At 43.7% G+C, this 12,744-nt stretch overlaps 1 protein-coding gene across 3 annotated transcripts in view; it reads left to right on the forward strand.

Moving 5' to 3' along the window:
* Positions 1 to 12,744, forward strand: part of ADAMTS14 (ADAM metallopeptidase with thrombospondin type 1 motif 14) — a 1,616,175-nt gene that overhangs the window by 990,221 nt on the left and 613,210 nt on the right. For all 3 annotated transcript variants that reach the window (XM_044056898.1, XM_044056897.1, XM_044056899.1), the window contains exon 4: positions 2,002 to 2,198. In XM_044056898.1, coding sequence (XP_043912833.1) covers positions 2,002 to 2,198 — 197 coding nt within the window. The remainder of the gene's footprint in view (positions 1 to 2,001; positions 2,199 to 12,744) is intronic.

Consider the following 12,744-nt stretch of genomic DNA (forward strand, 5'->3'; position numbering starts at 1 on the left):
AATGTTTTGTCTGCTCTATAAATAATGGAGATGTTAGGTCAGATACGTACTATACCAACAAATCCTGATTTTGGTACAATGAAGACTTACATGGGGTATTTGTAGTATTATCAGTCTTCTGACGGTGGAAGTGGTCAAGCAGAACAGAGCCTTTTATGGTATGGAAGGTTAAGCAAAGATCATCACAAAGTGGCCTGTACGTGACAGACCAAAATAGTAGGGCTTTTACTCTCTGTAGGCTAATAATAATTAGCTGGGCTTAGTCTTTGGAGAGGTTCAGGCCAAAGGGGACATTGTATTCTATGTTGGGCCTGGTAAAGGAAGGACAGAAGGGAAATTATGACTTCCATAGAGCTGAACTCTTAGTTAGCTCAGTAAGGTAGCATTATTTCTATGACTCTCCTAACTATGATGAAACATTTTAAAATGTGAAACAATTTTAAGTGCTGATTCCAAATTGTACCTTAGCTAGGGTGGGATAATGGGAGCACATCGGAAGACCTTCTACTCAGATGCATGTGCAGCACTGGCATTCATTTAAACAGACATGTCAGAGGTTCTCCGGTTCGATCCTTGGCTGGGGTGCCTTCGTTGCAGGGTCTGCATGCCCTCCCTGTGGTCGCGTGGGTTTTCTCAGGGTGCTCTGGTTTCCTCCCACATCCCAAAAGACATGCTGTAGGTGGATTGGACACTCTAAACTGGCCCTAGGTGTGAGTGTGTGCATGTGTGTGCCTTCTGTGGAAGGTTGGGCGTCGGACTGGCAACTCAACACTGTAAAAACTCCACTGCCAATCATGAGTAGACAGGTGATCTGCTGTGGCGACCCCTAACTGGGAAAAGCCAAAAGAAGAAGAAGAAGATGTCGCAGATGTCAGCAACTGCAATAGGAAGCTATTGGTGGTTCTTACTACAGTTCTAGAGTTACTAAGACTTTTTTTAATCTCAAATTTGCTTTGGAGTGCCAGTCTGAGATCAAATTGCTGAGGACACCAAATGACTTAGCTATGGCTCTGGTTCCAAAAACTATTTAGTTGCCGTTTCCTCATATTTCTCCAACAACTGTATATTTTATTCATATTTTTTTTTTTTTTTTTTTTTTTTTTTTTTGCAGCAACATGAATGGGCTGAATTGAAACTGAGTCATTGATTTTCTGCCTATAACTTACTACTTACTACTCATAGCAGGCCTATACATCTCTAAACACTAAGCATTTTACTGCATATTTCTGTCACGGCCGCAAGTACTGATGCATGAGAAAAATCTCCAAACATTTCCTTTAAACAAAGTGAATTGATTATTTGTAAATAGGATAGTTATAAACACCATTGCATTCTTTGTTATTTGTTAGCTAGCATAGTTGTAAACACTATCTAGTTCTCTGTTATTTATTAGCTAACATAGTTCTAAACACTGTCTCATTCTTTATATGTTAGCTAGTGTAGTTATAAACACCGTCTCATCCTTTATGTTCCTTCTGTTTCTATTTGTCATTAGGCTTAAGTCATTGTTTTCTGCTTCTGTGTTTATACGTTTATCCTTCCTGTATATTATTTCTTTAACTGCTTGTATTTTTCTTTTCTTAGATACAGAGAAAGTGCAACATAATGGCAGCTAATTGTGTATTAAACTAACAGTAAAAGCTACAGTCCTTCTTATGCATGTATATTTTTATTTTAGGCATTTCAGTATCTCCCATGTACTTCTTCTGGATTACATTAACTTTCTCAATTATTTTCTTCCCAGATGGTTAAGAACTTCAGAAGTGTACTTGTGAGAGAAAACTGTCATCCTTTCTTTGATACTGTATCTTGATAATAGGTTTATGCTGCTGATACAACAAAGTTATGTTGAGGAAAATGACTTTGTTGTTCTGCAAGTTGTATTGGTGCGTTTAGTAGCTGCAGCTATTTCGAAATCACCCTATGTTAACAAGAATTTTCATAAAACCTAGAATGCCAGTGTGATGTTTATTTCTCTTACCTTTTTTTTTGGATTTTCAGTTGCAGATTTTGGGCTGGGTGAGCTGCCAAACTCATTGAATATACTTGAAAGGACACTTGGTGAGCCAGACAGAAAACGAAGGCATGCTGGGAAAGATGATTACAACATTGAAGTCCTACTGGCAGTGGATGACTCAGTGATCCGTTTCCACGGAAAAGAACATGTGCAAAACTATGTTCTCACATTGATGAACATTGTAAGTCTACAAACTGCCTAAAATTATTATAATATGCATGCAGTTTTATCCATGGCAGCAAGTGTATGAATCGATTTGTACTATGCAAATAAGCATTCTTAAATATTTATGTTTTATGGAGTCTTAGCATTTGAGAGTCAGGTATCTCCTGTCATTTCAGCATCCTAATTTGTGGTCAATTACAATTCAGCATCACTTCCTCTGCTGTGGAAAATAGACAGAATTGTAGACATTAGTATACTATTGATACATTTTAAATCGATAGTGCTTGCAAGACAGCACATGCAAGTAAAGAGGTGAAATGTATAGTGCCTAAACAAATGGCATAAATTCAGGGAATAGGACTTGTTTCTTTTCATAATTTATTTGAATATGGTAAACAGCACTTAAGCCAGGTAAAGCAGAAAATTCTTCCAGTGGAAGGGGGTCACCGAAATGCATTTCTTCATCCTCTGTGGTGCAGGAACTTTATCAGAATCAGAATCAGAGAAACGCGAACATATTCAACAAAGTCAAACACATACATAATCTGAAATCCAGAGCCCAACTACTATAGTACTGGTGTTCACTTATCCTGTAGTTTTTGTCAGTGCCGTGGTTAGCTCAAACCCTGTGGTGAGAGATTTGGGAACACAGGTTGACAGCAACCTTAACTTCTATCACCGTGTCACCAGGCCTTCTACACTGCATATCTTATAAGTAAGGGCATCACATCCAGAGCTAAGGATGGTATAACTCCCCTGTACTCATCCCTCATCAGACCACTAATAGAGTACAATGCTCCCTTCTGTATGTACCTCACCAGACATCTGCATCAGTTGGAGAGACCTAAGAAAATTCAGGGCCTTCAACACATGACCTACATGGACGTTCCTGTCACTGTACTCTGTATCTCGGTGGCTGCTGAGAGGTGACTTGTGCCTGGCCTACAGAGCAGTCTCGGACCCTGCCCTAATAGAAATGCTGTACATCCACAAGTCAAATGGGACACTCGCTGTAGGGATCTTACTTAACCTAGCCCACTCTTCTGGGACAAACTCCCAGTTCATGTAAAATAGAACTCCTTAATGACACTTTTTAAGCATAACTTAGACAACTTGATGGGAGACTATAAATGTATCTCCTATGTCCTTCTTGTATAAGGGCAGTCAATACTGATCATAGACTCACATTGCAAATATAGGCCATACAACTCGGTCAATAAGAGAACAAGGGTATAACATGACTAGGCTTATAAAGGCCCTAAGACCAATAGCTTAGTAACCTCCTATGAACCTATTTCATTTCAGTCAGCTGCACTGATTCTTATCGGGTGGCGAGTTTCTGATCAACTACACTATTTTCCTATCTAACTCCTGTGTGTTATCATTTCTCAAGCCTTGCTAAAATCCAGACGCATTTCAGCAACAGGTTTCTCAGTTCTGCTTCAGAGAAGACCCAGCCATAGAGGATATTTTCCTTCATGTTCCCAAGAAAGAAATGTCTATGTTTAGCTTGCTTCTTTAAGCAAAGGAAACATTGTTACTCATGTCTTGCATTCCTACACCACTTTGGTTACTAACAAGAGATGATAAAACATTGTTACTCACATCTTGTATTGCTGCACCAACTCTGGGTACTAATGAGAGATGATGGAAACATTGTTACTCACATCTTGTATTGCTGCACCACTTTGGTCACTAATGAGAGAAGATGGAAACATTGTTACTCACATCTTGTATTGTGCACCACTTTGGTCACTAATGAGAGATGATGGAAACATTGTTATTCATGTCTTGTATTGCTGTACCAACTCTGGGTACTAAAGAGAGATGACGGAAACATTGTTACTCACATCTTGTATTGCTGCACCACTTTGGTCACTAATGAGAGATGATGGAAACATTGTTACTCACATCTTGTATTGCTGCACCACTTTGGTCACTAATGAGAGATGACGGAAACATTGTTACTTTCATCTTGTATTGCTGCATCACTTTGGTTACTAGTAAGACATGATGGAAGCATCGTTACTCACATCTTCTACTGCTGCACCACTTCGGTTATTAATAAGAGAAGACATTTGTGGCAGATGGAGAGACCTCAGAGATTTCTCACCAAGAGAATTCATTATGTTCACTATTTCAACTGCAGCTTTTCATGTTATGCTTATTTAGTGAAATGTATAATGGCAGATTTCACAGATCAGAGAAGTTATAAGTCAGCTAGAAGAGCATGTAACTACTGCTAAACATATTTAGATAGCTTCATATCCTTCACAAGCCATCAGGACTAATATAATAATAGATGTTCTCCTGCCAGGAGTAGCCCTCAGTCGTTCCGAATACCAGAGGCTTAGTATTTCTGTGTCGGTTGCTGTTGCTCCAGGACTGACATCAGGTCTTCAGTGGTATAAAAATCAGGCAGCCAACGCTATTACATCAGTCTTTCTTGCAGAGGAGCCCGAAGCAGAAGCAGTTCGCACAAGTGCCGGTCGGCTGCTACCTGAGTTTCATTTCCGAACTGAAGTTTAAGTCTTATAAAGCTAAGTACCCTATTGGGGATCCTTTTTTTTTGCTCTAACAGATGTCAGAAAAAGTTAACAATTGTCTCACCTGTGGAAAGCAAATACCACACCAAGACTTCCATTCTTACTGCATCACCTGTTTAGGCCCAGACCACGAAGTACCTCGCTGTCGTTTTTGTGGTTTGTTCAATGCCAGAACTATACATCATCGGGCCCTTACAGTAAGCCATCTGACTACCGATCTTCCAAAAAAAGTAAGGATAAAGACAGACCGCACAGGTCCAAAACTGCCGACAATGCTTCCATTAAGCTAGTCGTCAGTTCTCCTGTCCTCAGTGAGGTGCTTTTGCAGCCCCTGATGCCAGCTTCTGTGGATTCGCAGGCCGCTACCAAGACCCATTGAGAGTACGATATGCAAGACTCTTCTTTGACTAAGGATCCTGCGGATGTCTCTACCTTGGATGAGTCCGGAGCTGCTGAGCAGGCACTGGCTTCCGAGGAAGTTCTTCACACTACTGATACTTAATACAAACCGACGACTTATTTTGTGTCTTCAGTTCTTTCTAAAGCTACCAAGTTTCTAAGGCCCTGGGTATGAACTATGCCTAAAAAAAACGATGATCCAAGCTCAGGCACCTGCTTCCATGCCTCAATCTCAATTAGGGGAAGCCAGCCTACCTCTTCCAAAAGAAAAAGATACTTTTCCACAGCAGTTTTATCTGACCAGGAGTTCGACAACTCTGAGGTTTCTGAATATGAAGACATGCAACCCATATCTGTTTATGAGGATTCATAAGCAGAGGAATCCATTCCTTCTGCCACTCCTTCAGAGGATTTTTCTTTATAAAAAAATAAATATACTTTAAGGGAGCATTTCCAATGGGAATGTCAGGACTAGCCTCAGTCCAAAAAGAGACTCAGGGAATTCTTAGATTTACCACAGCACAGACTTTTAGCCGTTCCTCCTGTCTTGGATGTTGTGGATGATGTCTTTATGGAATCCAGTTTGACTCCTGACTCCCTTCCTCCTGCTACAGGTATTTTGGAGTCCCTGACTCAAACAACTTCCTTTTCAAAAATCCTACTGCTGACCCACAGGTCATCTCCGAAGGACCTAAAGGGATTAAAGCAACCACAGCTAAGAATCCCACCCCCTCGGACAGGGATTCCCAAGCTTTAGAGAGATGGTGTAAAAAAGTATACACCTCTGCAGGTCTTGCCATTAGAGTGCGAAATTGCCAGTTCCACATGCTGAAATACCAGCAACATACCATGGAACTCCTCAAACAAAAAATAACTACTTTTCCTGCTTATGCAAAAAATAAAGAAGTACAAGAATTACAAGAGCTTATGCATTCAGCAAGCCAAGTTACTAAACACACCTTGCAATGTGGCTTTGACACACTAGAAGCATCTTGCAGGGCAGCAGTCACTGCTTATGTACTTAGAAGGCATGCTTGGCTTAAGGAACAGTCCTTGCCAGAACATGTCAAATCAAAACGCTTGAACGCACCATTGAACAAAGACAATTTGTTTGGCACCAAGGCAGAAGAGGTCTTAAAAAAGATGGAAGAAAAAGCTAATTCTGTGCAGACAGTTAAAGACTTCTTACAGGACCAGCCTCCGAGGTTCAGTAGGCATTGCCCCTCCAAGCACTGGTCCTTTCCGGCCCCCTGCAGGCCAGCTCAGCCAAGACCTAGGGGAAGCAGACCCCCAGGCAGCGGTCCCAGTGAATGCAGAGATATAAGCAATGGAGTTCCTCGACTTCAAAAACAGGGAGTGCTAAGCCACCCCCTTATGGAAAAAACTCATAATGCCTTTACACCTCTACCCCTTACCTCTCCCCACCTGCTTGTGCCCCTAGGAGGAAAACTTTCTTCCCATGCAAACAACTGGGCCTCTATTACCAATGACCGATGGGCCCTCAACATAGTGTCCCAGGGATACAAATTTTATTTCCACACTCTGCCAACCCCAAAAGGGTTCCCAAATCTTCCTCTAAACCAGTGGACAGAGGCCAAAAAACAAGTCCATTCCCTGCTCTGCATGAGAGCAATACAGCCTGTTCCTGCAGACCAGGCCAAGGCTATTCCAGGCTTTTCCTGGTACAAAGAAAAGAGGGCACCTGGTGCCCAATCCTCAATATTTAAATTCTAAACACCTTCCTGGTGATAGCAAAACGTCAAAATCCTCCAGCAGCTTCTTCCTCTGCGTTCCAAGGATGCTTGGTTAGCCACCGTGGACCTAAAAAAGGTCTACCTACACATCTCAATCAGGGAATCTTGCAGGAAATATCTACGTTTCAGGGCAGGATCTATGGACTTTCAGTTCTCTGTGCTTCCCTTTGGCTTATCCACTGCTCTTAGAGTTTTCACAAAATGCCTGGCTCCAGCCATTGCTTTTTACAGACAAAGAAATATTCAAATTTACCCTTACTTAAACAACTGCCTGATTCAGGCAGACAGTCTGGAAAAGCAGTTACAACACATGACCTTTGTAAAGCACCTACTGACCTCCCTGGGGTACACTATCAATGAAAACAAATCAAAACTAGTTCCCACTCAAAAAATTGTATTACTGGGACCAAGCCTGGGCACAGCATCCCAGATGGTGTTCCTTACTCCAGAAAAACAAGCCTACCTGACAGGCTACCTCTCTCAACTAGCCACCAGAACCCAGTTATCCGCAAGGAAAATCCTGCAAGCTCTAGGGTTCATGGCATCCTGGATTCTACTCATTCCATATGCCAGACTGCATATGAGGAAACTACAGTGGTACCTAAAAAGCCTTTGGTGTCAACACTCTCACGACCTGGAAACTGTCATACCTATAATAATACCCTGTCTAAGGAAATATTTTCTTTGGTGGGCAGCAGCATGCAACCACAACAAGGGTCTTCCTTCTCACAACCCCACACCACCCAGACCCTCACCACAGACGCATCAGATTATGCCAGGGGTGCACACCTGGACGGCAGGTACATTCAGCCCCATTGGAGCCCAAATCAAATACATCTGCACATCAAACAAAAAGAGATGCTAGCTGTTCAGCATGCTCTGACGGCCTTCAGACCCCTACTCTCCTCAGGGCCTTTAGTGATCAAAACAGACAGTACCACAGTATAGCAGGGAGGAACTCGCTCTTATCCTCTCTACAGGCTCACCATGACCCTTTGGCGCACGGCTTCAGCCATGCAAATACACCTGCTAGCACAATTCCTACCAGGCTCCCTAAACTCTCTGGCAGACAACTTAAGCAGAAACCTGCTAGACCCACATGAGTGGCAGCTAGACCACAGAACCTTCAACCTTGTAACCCAGAAATGGGGCACCCTGAAGGTGTCCCTCTTTGTTTCCCACAACAATCACCAGCTAAGCAAGTTCTGCACCAGGGAACCTCACAGCAAGGCCTGGAAAGTGAATGCTCTGTCCTTCAAATGTGTAAATCTCGATCTGTGCATTTCCCCCTCAAATAAGGGAGGAAACACCAAGGGCAATCTTGATTGCCCCAGACAGGCCATGCCAGTACTGGTACCCACTGTTGCGCAGCCTGTCACTCCTGCCACCATGGCACCTACCTCATATCCCAACTCTCCTGACCCAGAAGAATGGAGAATTGGCTTATTCCCCTGACCTCTCTTCCAGCTGCCAGCCTAAGCAAACAAGTCCTGGATGTTATACGTGAGGCCAGATGCCCCAGCACTAGAAAATCCTGTGCTGACAAGTGGAAAAGGATTTGCGCCTGGATCCAGGCTAAAGGAGCACAGGGGCCTATCATTCCCTTCCATTAAAATTCATGCCTCTGCCATCTCTGCTCATTACAGCACAGAGACACCTCTCTTCTCACACCCTCTCATCAAACAGTTCCTAAGAGGGGAAGCAATTTATGTCCACCCAGAAGAACTCCTACCCCACCTTGGGACCTTAACTTTGTGTTGGAAAAGCTCACCCTACCCCCTTTTGAGCCTGCAGCATCAGCAGAGTTAAAATTCCTCTCTTGGAAAACAGCTTTGCTTCTGGCCATCACTTCAGCTAGAAGAGTTTCAGAGCTACAAGCACTCATGGCTGTAGAGCCCTTCGTCATTTTCCATGCTGACAAGGTCTACCTCAGGACTAACCCAACTTTCATGCCTAAAGTGGTGTCCAGTGTGGCTGTCAACCAATCTAATCATTTGCCCACCTTTTTCCCTAACCCACAAAACAAGGGGGAAAGAACTCTGCATTCTCTAGATGAGCACACACAGCTCAGATTCTACCTGGATAGGATTAAATATTTTAGGAAGACTCACCAATTGCTAGTCAGCTTTGCAGCAGGGGCAGAGGGCAAGGCCATATACAAACAAACAATCTCCAAATGGATAGCACGCTGCATCCATTTATGCTACAAACACCATGGGAAACTGCCCCCTAAGGTGGTCAGGATGCATTCCACCTGGGCAACCTCCACCTCTGGAGCTTTTCTCAGAGGTATGGACTTCTGTTCATACCTTCACAAGCATTACCACCTGCCTATCATCTCCAGATGCAGGGCAGGCCTTGCCACCGCAGTCTTGCAGGGCATCCTGTCCAGCCCCCAGGCTTCTTGATTGCCTCCACCCTTCCCCAGCTTTGGGCATTAATCCAAGTGTGATGACTGCAGCAGTGAAACACAAAGAACATCGTACAGCTGCGTGCACGTACCATAAATGTAGATGTTCCAGTGTATTCACTGTTGCAGTCCTTGTTACCCTCCCTCAGCTTTGGGAATTAACCCAAGTGTGACGACTGCAGCAGTGAAACACAAAGAACATCGTACAGCTGCGTGCACTTACCATAAATGTAGATGTTAAAGTTTATTCACTGTTGCAGTCCTTGTTACCCTCCCTCAGCTTTGGGAATTAACCCAAGTGTGACGACTGCAGCAGTGAAACACAAAGAACATCGTACAGCTGCGTGCATGTACCATAAATGTAGATGTTCCAGTGTATTCACTGTTGCAGTCCTTGTTACCCTCCCTCAGCTTTGGGAATCTACCCAAGTGTGACGACTGCAGCAGTGAAACACAAAGAACATCGTACAGCTGCGTGCACGTACCATAAATGTAGATGTTCCAGTGTATTCACTGTTGCAGTCCTTGTTACCCTCCCTCAGCTTTGGGAATTAACCCAAGTGTGATGACTGCAGCAGTGAAACACGAAGAACGTAGTACAGCTGCGTGCACTTTCCATAAATGTAGATGTTCCAGTGTATTCACTGTTGCAGTCCTTGTTACCCTCCCTCAGCTTTGGGAATCTACCCAAGTGTGATGACTGCAGCAGTGAAACACAAAGAACATAGTACAGCTGCGTGCATTTACCATAAATGTAGATGTTCCAGTGTATTCACTGTTGCAGTCCTTGTTTCTCACCCTCCATTCCCCTTGTTTCTCTCTCTCTCTCTCTCTCTCTCTCCCTCACTCCTTACAGGGGAATTTTTGGTATTTATTTTCTACTGGTGATGTTCTTCCACCATAGCCTAGCTCCCTATTTGGGGGGTTGCTGACAGTTGAGGTGGTTTTGCACACCGGGCAACGCCACTTAGCTAGGGTATAACCATTCCCAGCTCCACAAAGTCTACTCTTCAATTTTTCCCTTGAAACTAGACAAACTTTCATCTTAAGCACTCAAACCATTCACTTCTCAGCCCGGCACTTGCTCGAAACGCATAGCAAGCACTAATAAACCTTAGCACTAGACCCCCCCCCCTATACTCTAGAGAAGGACAAGACTCTCTATTTGAACTTACCAGCCAATCAGTAAAACAGTTCACTGTACCTAATCAGGCATGTCCAAAGGGCAGTTTCAGGTGTACTCTCCGGTCCAACTGGTGAATCTGGACCACCCCCGGTCAAAGAAACCACTGTGAAAAACTTTTCAAAAGCAAACTTCACATTACTTATGACCGAGGTGGAAAGTTTCTAAGCCCCCATTCTAAAGGATAACACTGCCCAAGCTGCTAAATCCATTACTAATGCACTCTACAGGCATTTACAAGAATGCATGGATCGTGCCATCCCAAGCAAAACCAAGACTCACTCCTCCAAGAAAAGGAAACTAGTCTGGTGGACTCCTGCCATAAACAAGCTATACAATAGAAGGAGGAAACTGGTACAGAAAAGAGTAAAATCCCAAGAAGGTAAGACATCCCTGATCAGTATCAGCAAGAAACTATGATCCCTCATAAAATCATCCAAGGCTAGCTTCGAAAGAAAAATTGCCAAGGACTCCAAAGATAAAGGCATTCTTTAGCTATATCAAGAATCTAAGTAGCAATTCTCAGATCTGCTCGGAGTTAGTGCAGAATGCACAAAATACACTGAACCGACTGATATCGCCAACATACTGGCAGACAGGTTCAGTGCAAACTTCACCCCTAGTGCCCCTGAAATCACAGACACTCAGGTTAAAACAGCCCTCTCCAAAGCCAAATACACAACATCAGTGGGACCGGATGGTGTCCCAGGCTGCATATTACATGAGCTCAAAGATGAACTAACCGCTCACCTAAACACACTACTCAAACTCAGCCTCTGCACATGCTACGTGCCCATAGAGTGGCGCACAGCAACAGTTATTCCGCTCCCCAAAGGTGGAGCCACAACAGACCCTGGGAACTATTGCCCTATAAGCCTGACTAGCTTGATCTGTGTGGCTATGGAGCACATCATCATGGATCTCATTAACAGAGATATTGGGAACGGCTTTGTTAAGGGCAGATCATGCCTCCTAAACCTGGTGGACTTCTTTGAGACAGTTACCAAGGCTATAGATGAGGGAGAGGTGGTCCACACAGCCTACCTAGACCTCGCAAAAGCCTTTGACACCATTTCCCATTCTGGTATTACAGACAAGCTCACCAGCATGAACATACACCCCTACATCCAAGTCACTAACTTTAGAAGATTATATAACACGCCTGTGTAATGTTTTTTTTCTTTTTGCTTCACTTGTTTTCATCCCAACCTGACTGCCTCTTCTCATTCATTAGGTCTACATACCTCTCCTGACCTCACATTGGACTTTTGGGTCATTGAGGGGGGCTGATGATGCTGAGGGGTAGTTTGGATGTGTTTGAATAGGGTCAGTGAGAAGCTCAGTTTTACATGAATAGGGAGTCATTCCAGAGAAGTGGAAGTCTCTGGGAGACACATCTGTCTCTTCAGCATGATCTGTTAATGTCACAAGCTAGGTTGAGAGCCCTAGGGTGAGTGAATCTTGAGCCATTTGACTTCTGGATGTGCAGCATTTCCATTACGGCAGGGTTGGGGATTGCCTTATAGCCCAGGCACAAGTCACCTCTCAGCAACGTATAAGATACAGAGTAAAGTGACAGAGCTTTCAGCATGTCCACATAGGTCATGGTTTGGAGTCCCTGTATTTTCTTAGTGAGAAACCTCCGAGGTCTCTCCAAGTGCTGCAGGTGTCTGGTGAGGTTTATGCAAAAGAGTGCATTATACTCTGTTAGTGGTCTGCTGAGGGTCGAGTACAGTGGAGTTATGACATCCTGGATGCTATGCCCTTCCTTATGAGGTGCACTGTGGTGAAGGCTTTCTTTACCACTGTGGAAACATGGTGGTCAAAGTTCAGATTGCTATCAACCTGTGTTCCCAAGTCTCACACCACTGGGGTGGGACTCAGAAAGGTACTCTCATGTCAATATTGTAATTTGTAGGGAATTATATTTTGCCAAAGGAAATAATAATGCATTTTTTTACATTTAGTTTTTGACCATGGCTTTGGCACCAGTCATTTGTTTGTGATAGTCCTTCTTGTAATATGTTGACATCGTTGGGGGACGCTGTATGAAAACTAGATGGACTTTTTCCACTTAGTTTGCAATCATCAGTGAACCTAGTGAGCCAAAAGCCATATACTTTGGCCTGGATTTCTGACAAATAGATTCCTGACAGTAAGGGGCCCAGCACAGACCCCTGTGGTACTCTGCTGATGACAGGTCTACTGCTGGAGGTGGAGTCATGTATTTTGACAGTGTTTGTTATGTTGGTGAGCCAATTAAACTACCC

This window comes from Protopterus annectens, chromosome 14.part0 (assembly GCF_019279795.1).
Source record: "Protopterus annectens isolate FY-2018-M chromosome 14.part0, PAN1.0, whole genome shotgun sequence".
Classification (NCBI taxonomy): Eukaryota; Metazoa; Chordata; order Ceratodontiformes; family Protopteridae; genus Protopterus; species Protopterus annectens.